At 32.7% G+C, this 12,050-nt stretch overlaps 2 protein-coding genes across 2 annotated transcripts; one reads left to right on the top strand and one right to left on the bottom strand.

The window, feature by feature from the left end:
* The first annotated feature begins 488 nt into the window (after positions 1-488).
* LOC145117251 (oligouridylate-binding protein 1-like) lies at positions 489-3,387 on the top strand. The gene is made up of 11 exons (XM_079053557.1): positions 489-735; positions 1,274-1,335; positions 1,436-1,538; positions 1,625-1,701; positions 1,786-1,847; positions 1,922-2,009; positions 2,106-2,181; positions 2,264-2,411; positions 2,488-2,576; positions 2,665-2,838; positions 2,986-3,387. Exons 1-11 carry the CDS (start codon positions 652-654, stop codon positions 3,238-3,240), a joined length of 1,218 nt encoding a protein of 405 aa, XP_078909683.1. The 5' UTR covers positions 489-651; the 3' UTR covers positions 3,241-3,387.
* A 3,670-nt stretch (positions 3,388-7,057) lies between these two features.
* LOC145117250 (FCS-Like Zinc finger 14-like) lies at positions 7,058-8,039 on the bottom strand. The gene is made up of 2 exons (XM_079053556.1): positions 7,443-8,039; positions 7,058-7,332 (listed from the first exon to the last, which is right to left on the bottom strand). The coding sequence occupies exons 1-2, from the start codon at positions 7,955-7,957 to the stop codon at positions 7,173-7,175; spliced, it is 675 nt and encodes a 224-aa protein (XP_078909682.1). The 5' UTR covers positions 7,958-8,039; the 3' UTR covers positions 7,058-7,172.
* Positions 8,040-12,050: the final 4,011 nt, after the last annotated feature.

Raw genomic sequence — 12,050 nt, 5'->3', positions numbered from 1 at the left:
TTTGAATTTTAAAATAAATTGCCTAATATATTTATATGACACATGACATAATATTAATAAGAAGTTGTATTAGAGTGACACTTTGTAAAAAAAAAAGCATTAAAACTATTCGTTTATTACGTTTATTAGGATTAAAATAAAGATTCATAATCTAAGCCGCAAACCGTAGCCGAACCCACTCTTAAACGCAGTTGCAATTCACAAAGAGGATTTTTTACTTTTCTCTAGTATTTATGTTTGCAAAACGATTTGGGTAAAATTTCAAATTCGCCCAATAGCATACTATATATGACCCGACTTACACCAATCCGGATCCCTATTATTCTCTGCCATGTCTGCCATTTTCAATCCAACGGTGGATACACAGCAGAGCCCATGTAGGCGGCAGTCAATTTATATATTTATAAAAAAGAAATAAAAATTAAAAACCACAACAAACCAAAACATAATAAATAAATAAAAAATAAAAACAATAATCTCTACTCGCTTATTTCGACTGGATCATCTTCTAGGTCACTCCCTCCTCTCCTTCGAGGTTTTTTTTTTCCTTTCTTTTTTTCTTTTCTTTTCTTTTTTTTTCTCTTTTCCCTTTTTTTTTGTTCAACCAAAACCCTAGATTCTCTTCCTATCGTATATATTTTGTATCGGAAGATGCAGCATCATCCAAGGATAAGGCAACACCAAGCATTGATGCAGCAATCCCTTTATCACCCAGGCCTCTTAGCCTCTCCCCAGGTAAAATTAGTTTCATTTTCATCCATTTTCATCCTTAAATGCTTCTGTTCCTTTCTTTCTTTCATGTGAAAAGATCAAGAATGGTATGGCTTTTAATGAAATCAAGTTGCTAGGTCGCTGTTACTTAGTTTTATGTAAGCTTCGAGTAATTGTTCTATAGTTAAAAGTTACCTTGGTGGAGCTAATTCGGTTTACATAATCACCCGCTGATGCGATCGCCCAAAAATTTCATCACTTTCAGATCAGTAAACTAACACAGCATTAATTCAAACCTAATCAGTATCTGTTTCAATTCCTCGATTAGAAAACACTAGGTTGAGTATGACTTGTAACTTCGTATGACGACTTTTCATAATCTGCAACTAGTTTGACCTTTTCCTATTTGGGTTTTCTAGTGTCTTCAATAGCTTTTAATGTGAATATCATATGAATTGTTTTCCTCTAAAGTTCCTTCTTTTCATTTTAATGCTTATTTTCTCCATATCTTATGATTCATTAACTCTTTTCCTTCACCATTTTTAATACATTACATCTGCAGATAGAGCCTATCTTGAGTGGAAATTTGCCTCCTGGATTTGACCCAACTACATGTCGCAGTGTGTGAGTGTCTTTGAATGTTCTTAACTCTTCTATTTCTACATCTTTTCAATTTTGAGTGTGTTTTCTCAGATTTATTTATGGTGTTCAATTAATGTCATAGGTATGTGGGAAACATCCACCCACAGGTTACAGAATTACTACTCCAAGAGATTTTTACAAGCACTGGTGCTTTGGAAAGCTGTAAACTTATTCGAAAAGAAAAGGTTTTATGATTTTCATTTGTTAAAAATTAAACCATGTTATTACTTATTAATATTAATATCTTACTTATATCTCTTATTATTTGTAGTCATCTTATGGTTTTGTTGACTACTTTGACCGACGTTGTGCTGCTCTTGCTATTGTCACTCTAAATGGAAGACATGTGTAAGTATAACTAATTTTTCGTTTCCATAAATTTTCAATTTTTCACTCATTGAAAATTGTATCTTAACTTCATGTATTTTGTAGGTTTGGTCAACCAATCAAAGTCAATTGGGCATATGCCAGTAGTCAAAGAGAAGATACATCAGGTTTTTTTTTTTACTGTTTTCTTCAATTCAATACACAAAATAATTCATAAAATGCTAATTACTTTTTTTTTCAGGTCATTTTAACATATTTGTAGGTGACCTTAGCCCTGAAATAACTGATGCTACATTGTTTGCTTCATTCTCTGTATACTCCACTTGTTCGTAAGCCCTAATTTCTCTCACTTCCCATATTTTACTCCATTAAATAATTATAAATTTATTTATTTGTATAATATTTAATTTTTTTTTAATCTCAAGTGATGCTAGAGTTATGTGGGATCAGAAAACGGGTCGATCCAGGGGATTTGGGTTTGTTTCATTTCGTAGTCAACAGGTAAGATTGAAGAATATTTCGACAATAAATTCTAAAAAAATTATTTATTTAACTTTTTATTTATTTTTTATTCATCTAACAGGAGGCTCAAACTGCAATCAATGATATGAATGGAAAGTGGCTTGGAAGCAGACAAATTCGTTGCAATTGGGCAGCAAAGGGTGCAGGGGGAGACGATAAACAAAGTTCAGATTCCAAAAGTATTGTTGAATTGACAAATGGAACATCAGGTTTAGTCAAATGTCTAAAATACCCTTTGTTAAATTTTTGTGGAGAATTAATGAATCATGGTAAATTTTTGTGTAGATGATGGTCAAGAAAAGAGTAGTAGTGAAGATGCTCCAGGGAACAATCCTCAATATACAACTGTTTATGTTGGGAATCTTGCTCCTGAGGTTTATTATTATTTGTTTCCATTTAATGAATTTAAGTATTTTCAGAGTGTTGTTGAAATTTAAATGAAGAAAATAATATTTTTATTAGGTTACATCGGTTGATCTTCATCGACATTTTCATGGACTTGGAGCTGGAGTTATTGAAGATGTAAGGATTCAAAGAGATAAAGGATTTGGTTTCATAAGATATAGCTCTCATGGTGAAGCAGCTCGAGCTATTCAATTTGGAAATGCCAAACTTTTGTTTGGGAAACCACTCAAGGTATTAAAAAACTACAATTTTTTTTTTTTTTAAATAAGTTTGAAACATAACAAGTATAAATTAATCTCAATTTAATATATAACATCACAAGTAATGTAACAAATATTAAATATAATGGTATTGATACGTGGTGTTAATTAATTGCAGTGTTCATGGGGGAGCAAACCTACGCCACCAGGAACAAGCTCCACCCCATTGCCGCCACCAGTGGCGGCAAATGTTGGCGGTTATTCAGCGGGGGAGCTTGCCGCCTATGAAAGACAGGTGGCTCTGAGTAAAATGGGTCTGATGCACCACCACCATCAGGCGGCTCAACGGATGGGGATGGTGGCTAGTCAGGCGGTGTATGATGGTGGTTACTCTGGTGTTGCTGCACAACCGCCGCCTTTGTACTACCAGTAATAAAATAAGGTGTCAAGAAAATTTAGGATGATTTTTCTTTGCTGTTTATTGTTTGTTATAATTTCTAAAAAAAATCGATTATGTATGCGTGTTTTCCCATCTTTTAGGATGGGTGTATCATGGTATATGTAGCTCTTTCTTCTCCCATCATCATCATCATCATCATCATCATCATCATCAATTATGATTGTTTGTGTTGTATCCGGGGGAGCTTGATCATCATTTTGGGCAACTGAGGACAATTTCTTGAGCTTTAAATTTACGACGAGAAGCATCACAAGCATGTAAAAACATGGAAATTCTTAGGATCACTTTGTCAATAAGTTCTAGACAAAAAGAAACCTCGAATGTACATATTAGCCCACAATAACATAATAAATTGTCTAGCTATTTCTAGCACAAAACATAACATCTTAAAATGTAAACTAAGCACAAAACATAACATCTCAAAATGTAACTGTTCAGCGTAATGAATCACACATGGGTTAGATATATGGTTGTTTCAAATGGATAAACAAAGATAATGTACTAGAAAACACATGCATATAAAAGAGAAGATTTCAATTCGTAAATAGACAAGTCATAAGTCATAACATAATAGTTGTCTAGCTATTTCTAGCATAAAACATAAAAATCTCAAAATGTAACTATTTTATCATCTTCAAGTCCGCATTGATTCTCTTGATTCCCATTCAAGCATATGTCAAAATAGTATTCATGTGAAGCTTAATGAGTCACACTTATGTTAGACATCTTTTAGAAACTATATATATATATATATATATATATATATATATATATATATATATATATATATATATATATATATATATATATATATATATAGAGCTAGGTTCAAATGTGGATGAACATCTATTGTGTGGATGTGTGGACAATGCTATTCTGTGAGAATGACAAATAAAATATGTTGTTTAATAATATGAATACGTTCAATCTTACATAACTATTGTCATTATCACACATTCTCACTAATTAAATCGCCTATAAGGTTATTATAGATTTTTTATTATTATTCTCATTCTGTCAGAATGTTGTCGGAATGTTTATTAAGTCGTATTCTGTCAGAATGATAATGAGTGAAAAACGATTTGTGAGAACAAAAATGAATAATAATTAGTGAGAATGCATGAAAATGACGATATTTTTGTAAGGTTGAACGTATTCGCATTACTAAACAATGTATTCTCTTAGTAATTCTCATAGAATCGCACTGTCCACACGTGCACACAATAATTGTCCATCCACATTATAACCTAGCCCTATATATATATATATATATATATATATATATATATATATATATATATATATATATATATATGTGTGTGTGTGTGTGTGTGTGTGTGAAAAGGCCTTACAACATTACATATTTATAATTGGAATTTTAAGCAATCTTTAGGTGTTTGTACCACACTAATTTCATCACCCATTCCTCAATAAGATAGATGAATGTTCATTATCGTGATATGTGCAAGATATAGTATCTTTTACAAATGATAAACGACCCCATTCTAAATCAAATTACTTATAAGAGGTACAAATAGTACACATAGTAACAAGGAACACACAATATATCATCATGAGGCACATATCAAAGAAAATAAGACATCATAGAGGGACATATAATTAGAATACCTAGTACTCAGTTTGGTAACTTATGGATTGCATATCAGAACAATAGAGTACACGACTTACAAAACCCTACATTCAAAGATTCCAAAATTTGGTATTGACTCGACAATTATATGATATGGTCGTACCATATATTGTACGGTCTTAAGAACAGTTCATGAAAAATGTCCCATCCAAGTCCAAAAATAGATTACTAAAAACCATCACGTACCTATGATCCATAAAATTTTCTTTCTAAACCATACGGGTGTACAAGAGAAGGTTACAAGTTGTTGCCTAGCCTTCTAAGTGTAAATCCTTCCGGTAAACACTAATTCTATCCAAAAGCATCCGTGTTATACGTCTATATGATAGGATCATACGTCATGGCATATAGTCTTTGTAGGATCGCATATAAGCATATCAAACTTAGGGTAGTAGACATATATTTCAGAAGAATTTACACGAACTAGATATATCATTATATAGATTGTATATAGCTTATACAATCATATAACCAACGTTATGGACATACGTCGTTCATTGGATGCACCTGTCTAATTCGTATTGTCTTGATGGATTTTTGTATGGTCGTATGGATGGCGCTGAAGGGTATTTTTTACGAAATGTTCAAAGGTTTTTTTATGAAATGCTCACATGGGAACTCATTTTCGATGATTCCTTTCAATGGGGGATAACTTAAAACATAAGAAACGTTGTTCTAATGCTCATAACATCCATTTAATACATCAAATCCTGTTGATTTAAGAATCTAAATGGTATGACCCTGTTTTGATCAAAAAAACATCCCAATCACTTCAAATGGATGAAACGGTTGTCTACCTTGATTCGTCTCAATAATATGGTGATCAAACAACACAAGCATCAACCCTCCAAGCTCAAATATGAATTTCTTTCTAAATTTATAGAATTTTCTCTCTTATCATTTGATAACACTATGAAGAAATGAGGATAGACAAAACTCCGAGTTTAAGCTTCAAAGAAAGTCCTCCTATTCACACTTAGGCCACATAAGAATGATTAAATCGAACTTTTAACCCAAAACATTAATTCTCTTAATTTAAACCAAAATCCAATAGGTTAACAAATTAAAGTCCTAATAAGGAAATGACAAAAATGCAAATACCACATACCTTAATCTCGTATATGGGTTAGCTACTTAGCCATGACCTTCGTTTCCCATCTTCAAAGATCTACACCCGGTTTTGCCATCTATTAACTATTAATTAGAATATTATAGAGATAAAATAAGTGTAAAAATCTCTAGCCCTATTTCCATGTGTTACACTACTCCACTATCCTAATTTTGTGTCTCCACTCCACTCCTAATCTATACACACGAGTCATGTTATAGGAAAGTGTTAACCCCTTTTTCGCTAACCTCAAACTATCTCATCACTTTCTACTCAGACGGTGTCTCTTATACTTAACTATATGTTTTTTTTGTAAAGTAACCATTAGATGGACTTTCTTGTTTCTATAAACTTGTTTATGCTAAGGGTGTATATATCCTCTTGACGTGATGCTACTAGCTAATAACTCTTCATTATTGATGCGTGCTTATTCTCTTTAATTTGCTTTGTTTGCATATTGCGACTCTAAACGGAAAACATGTATAAGTATATAAATCCTTGAGAGTTTTGGTTTCCATTATTTTTAGTCATTGAAAGCAGCTTTTGACCTCATCTACTTGCAGGTTTGTCCTGCCTATCAAAGTTAACTGGGCATATGCCTTTAGTCAAAGGAAGATACAACAGCTTTGAACTTGCTTTTAAAGTTACTTTCTCTCACCACCCACACTTTACTTGATTAAAATGCGCACACTTTACTTGATTAAAATGTGAGATTATGAGTGATCGATCAAGTCACTTAGTTGTATGATATTAGTGTTGATTTTATCTAAAATGATGCAAGAGTTATGTCCAATCAGAAGATGGAGCGATCCAGCCGATTTGGTTTTGTTTCATTTCGGAGTCAACAGGCGGTGTATGACGGTGGTTACTCTGGTGTTGCCGGTGCACAACCGCCTTTGTAGTTTGTACTACGAGTAACAAACAAACCTTAGGATGCTTTGAAGTTTGTTGCCTTATGTTAAAATTCTTAAGTTCTTTCATGATGGGTGTATGATATTATATGTAGCTCTTTGTTCTTGTGTATGATGGAATTTTGTAAAGTTTGTATTTTTTGCAAATGAAATGCTCAAATTGAGAGCTTTCCGGATCCGGTGGTTAATTACCGATTACAATCTAACAAAATTGTGGAAGAAGAAAAGAGTTTGGTTAAATGGCGAAGATTCCGGTGGAAAATATCCGGCCATGAACATGATCACCGCCGCAAGGAGAGCTTGAAACCGCTTCAGTTCCACAGCGTTTCTCTCTCATTTCTTCCATACCAATCTCCCTGCATCTACACTCGATACTACAAAACGCTTTCTCTCCCCTGTTACATATCATCATTCATCATCTCATGTCAGTTTAACTACTCAAAAACTTCACAAGTCGCAACAAAACGTTAACAAAAAACAAAGATTTAGATCTTTTTTCTTTTACCTGTACATATAAATGTCTTTCCCATGGAGTTTTTTCTTGCACAGATGACAAAAACTCAGAAAGTCAGGCTCTGGGTGTCCTTTTACATCAAGTACTCTCGCCGGAGATATTTCGAAGAGGGAGCAACCTTCTTCTTTCATCCCGCTGTTTCTTCTAACGTATCCTTCGTATACGAATCCACCATCGTAGACTTTTGTATATGAATTGTTTGGCATGTGACGAGTTACTATGGTGTACTCTTCTTCCAAGCTTTCGTCATCGACATCGAACTTTGGGGGTTGAGTTACCGGAATCGAGATGCACCGGGAAGTCGACTGGATATCGTCACCGGATTTCTCGAGGGCGGCGACTATACCAAGTCCGATCCCACCCACATCACAAGTCACGATTCCTCTGGGTGACAGAATTTTGAAGTCAAAGGGAGTTCTTGGGCTGCTACCGGCTTCCATAAAGCCGGAGCGGTTGCCGGCGGTTAACAACTTCCCGATCAGCGGCCTTGTTTTCTTGCCTGACATGATCGTATACTGGAATCACAGGACTGTGTGTGTGAATTATTATGAGAGAGAGAGAGAGAGAGAGAGAGAGTAGGAAATGGGGAATGAATTGTGGGAAAGTTTTATAGGGAAAGGAAGAATTGGAAATTAATAATTTAAAGTGGAGGGTATGATTGATGGATGGGGCCCACTACCCATGGTTTCTGCATTCAAATTATTTATCTTTAAACTTTGATGATGCTTTATTTCTTTTTGTTTGATTCCACGGTTTCTTACTTTAATGACTAAAAAGTATTATATAAAAATGTGCAACACAAGATTGTCTTTTACTTTGTTAAAGTTATAGAGTTTTGTAAAAGATCGTACAAGAGTTTTTATCCGAAATCGTAGTTATAAATGGTGATAGATATATGTGATGACAATACAACAATGGAATCGGGTTTCCTTGCCACAAACAAAAGAACTTTGTGTTTTCAACACATATTCCCCAACCAAAAGAAGCTTGTGCTTTCAAAGACAAGAATAGTGGTACGTTTCTATACATTAAAAAAAGACAAAACTATAGAAATTGTTTTTGTGATTTATTGAAATTTAATGTTTCAGTCAAATGACAATTTTAACAATTATAAATGAAACAATTTCACCAGTTTAATTAAAACAACTTCTCAAATTCACCGATTTAACTGAAACAACTTCACAAATTTAACAAAAATAATTTCTATCAATTTAACAAAAAGTTTATTTATCTATAAAAATCCGAATGGAAACGATTCATAGCTTCTAGGTTGTAAACGAACTGAGCATTCAACAAATTGTTAATGAACTATTCAATGAGAAGTTTGTTTATATTAATTTATTTAATAAACAAACAAGCATGAATAAAATATCTCGTTTAGTTAAACGAACGGCACAGAAAATGCTTTCGTTCGTTTCATTATGTTCATGAACATTCGTTTATTTTTGTTTATGTATACACACACATGTTTGTATGTGTTTGTACGTTTAAGTTTACATCTATAGGTTTCTATGTTCATTTAAGCTCATTTGTATTCATTTGTTTATGTTCTTTAATGTTGATTTATGCTCGTTCATCAGTTAAACGAGCGAACATAAACAAACTGAATTTATTAATGAATGAATATAAACATAAACTTTTGTTCGTTTAATTGTTCGTGTTCTTTCGTTTGTCATTTAAAGTTAAACGAATGAATATGAACAAGTCTTCGTTCGTGCTCATTCGGTTCGTTTATATACATAATAACTTCAATACATCACCATTACCTATTTGTACATAATCTAATACAATTTCATCAACTTAACAAAAACAACTTCACAGATTTAACCACATATGAATATAGTAGCTAAATAATTACAATAGCAAATATTCAACTAAATAATTGCAGTACCAAAAATTCTGAAGCAGTACCCAAATAATCGCAATACGAAAAAATATGGTAACTAACTTAAGATGAGATGAACAACGAAATGGATTAGAACTTAGAAGATAGCGATGATGACAAATTTTGTGGCGTTGGTTACTACTATGGGTAAAGAAAAGACAAAGCGGTCTGGGATAAGAGGATATATGGATAAATTTTTATAAAAAGAATTGTCCAGAGCCAAACTAAATCAATTAGAGAGTTATTTTTAGAGAAATTGACTTGTTAGGTTAAAAAAACCTATTAGAAATGTTTACATATAGGTAACTTTTTTTTTTGTATAATGTAGGTAACAAACTTATTGGAAGTATTCACATATGATCATTATGATCGGTTGTAAGCAAGTTACAGCTTGTGTGTCGTATACGTGACAAAGATAATTACCCAGGAGGGTAGTGAACTGTAGTGTCACATTTAGGTAACTTCTTTTTTGTGTACATATAGACAACAAACTTATTGGAAGTGTTCACATGACAATTATGATCGGTTGTAGCAAGTTACAACTTGCATGTCGTATATGTGGCAAAGATACTTACCCAGGAGGGTAATTACCTGTTGGTTTTGTTCATATCTAGGCAATTTCCTTTTTTGTTCACATTCGACCATCAAACTTGTTAAAGTTGTTCACATAATACCATTGTTTCAGAAATTTAAATCGGTAGTTGAAGTCGGGAACATTTGCTCCACTTATGTTACCTCAAACTACTTATGACATTCTTTGGTAAATTGTCAATAATTATTACCCCTAATGTACTAATACCAATGCAAAAACTCTTAATATATACCAAGTAAGAAAATACAATCAACTAGCTAGCACATTGTAGCATATAAATCAATTTTCTAAAGTATACTAGTGCATCTGTAAAGTTCTAACTGGGTAAGCATAGGGCTTAGTGAGTTCATGGTTTTAAAGAAAATACCTTAGTGTACTTAGAACCTTAAGGTGTATTTAAGGGAAATACCTTAGTGTACTTCGACCATGTGAAAATTTCAACTTGGTGATGTCGACAAGTTAGGTGTATTCGACAAGAAGATTAAAAATGAACTCTAATCACTTTACTAATATAATTCGGATGCACAAAAGAAAATAAATATACATGCATTTGATTTTTGTGAGAAGCTTTCAACTCGACAAGAAGATTAAAAATGAACTCTAATCACTTTACTAATATAATTCACCCGAACAAAAGGAAATAAATATACAAGCATTTGACTTGTGTGAGAAGATCCCAATCTCACAAAAGGTTTCTGGTGTGGATTGTAGTCGACTCCAACTAGTGATTAAAATTTCTGAACGAGTAGTATTATGTGAACAACTTTAACAACTTGGATGGTAAAATGTTACAAAAAAGGGAAATTGCATAGATGTGAATGAAATCAATAGTTCATTACCCTCATGGGTAATTATCTTTGCCACATATACGCCACGTAAGCTATAACTTGGTACAATCAGTCATAATGGTCATATGTGAACACTTCCAATAAGTTCGTTGCCTATATTTGTACAAAAAAAAGTTACCCAAAGTGTACAAAACGAAAAGATAATTACCCTAACAATTCAATTTACCTTATATTTATTTATCAAACACTCTTATTTTTGAACCGTTAAGAGGTTGCCTATTAATAAGACCATGAAGAGGGTTACCAAACAACCTCAAAGTTTTAAAAATATGACACATGCAAAATTCTAGTTTTATTTTCTTAAATCAATGGACCTTTTCACTAACAATAATTGAAAACCACTATTAAATACATGTAAAATTACAATATATTGTTGGGGTATGTTTTGGTTGTAAAGTGCTTAAAGTTAAAGGTAGCTAAAGTTTGGACATCAGAAGTGATTGATCCTCTCTGAAATGTTGTCTATACTGAAGTAGTTGGTAGAACTTATTAATTTCCTTCAACATATCTCTTTATCACATGGTCTGAAGAGATTATGGTGTGTGTTAATCTAAGCTAGTTTGTTGTGCTTAACTATCAATGTCCACATGTTAGTTTATGATTAGATGTGTCTTCACCACTTGTGCCTACATATATTACAATTGTCATTAGGAAGATTGACGAGCTTTCATGCTCATAACTTCTCTGTTATTGGAACTATTGATTGTAATTCTTTCCTACATCTATTTAAATAGCGTAACATAATATTCACATCTTTGTGTTCATACTTTCTCATTGATTCTATAACTATTCTTGAATCCAACACCCATCAAGTGGTATCAGAGTAATATTTTTTTCATCTCTTTGAAGAATTTTATTTATATTTCATTATAGGTTTGAATTTGTTCTCAGATCTGATTTATGCTTTTGAAATGTAGTTCTTTCAAGTTGTTTGAAGTTTATAGATCACGTTTTCTTGATTCAATTCTAAATTTTAACACTTCTATGATGATTAACTATGTTGATCTTCTTAGTTCGTATACAAAAAATCCAATGTTACTTTTTGATTATTGCGATCAACAGGATGATTAGATAGAGGGTTATTTAATCAGTCTTGATGAAGATTTATAGAGGCTAATCAAATAATGTCCATTTACTCCAAATATTGTTGGTCGTGGAATTGATAATGAGTATGTATTGCTACAAATAAGAAAAAAGTTAAAAATGACAAAGGGTACATGTAACTCTTGTTTTGCAGAAAGTTAATTGTCAAGTTGATTGCTCCTAAACTTGGG

Source organism: Lactuca virosa, chromosome 5 (genome assembly GCF_052849685.1).
Source record: "Lactuca virosa cultivar CGN04683 chromosome 5, Lactuca_virosa_CGN04683_v6, whole genome shotgun sequence".
NCBI classification, from domain to species: Eukaryota; Viridiplantae; Streptophyta; class Magnoliopsida; order Asterales; family Asteraceae; genus Lactuca; species Lactuca virosa.
Note: the sequence above shows the minus strand (reverse complement) of the source record. Positions and strands in the feature narration are given on the sequence as shown.

Bases quoted from the DNA above. Each gene is read 5' to 3' on its own strand.
- LOC145117251 (XM_079053557.1), top strand. From the start codon at position 652: ATGCAGCATCATCCAAGGATAAGGCAACACCAAGCATTGATGCAGCAA. The intron at 1,336-1,435 runs GTGAGTGTCTTT...TTAATGTCATAG, and splicing joins CCAACTACATGTCGCAGTGT to GTATGTGGGAAACATCCACC. The intron at 2,839-2,985 runs GTATTAAAAAAC...AATTAATTGCAG, and splicing joins TGTTTGGGAAACCACTCAAG to TGTTCATGGGGGAGCAAACC.
- LOC145117250 (XM_079053556.1), bottom strand. From the start codon at position 7,957: ATGTCAGGCAAGAAAACAAGGCCGCTGATCGGGAAGTTGTTAACCGCC. The intron at 7,333-7,442 runs GTAAAAGAAAAA...GATATGTAACAG, and splicing joins AAAGACATTTATATGTACAG to GGGAGAGAAAGCGTTTTGTA.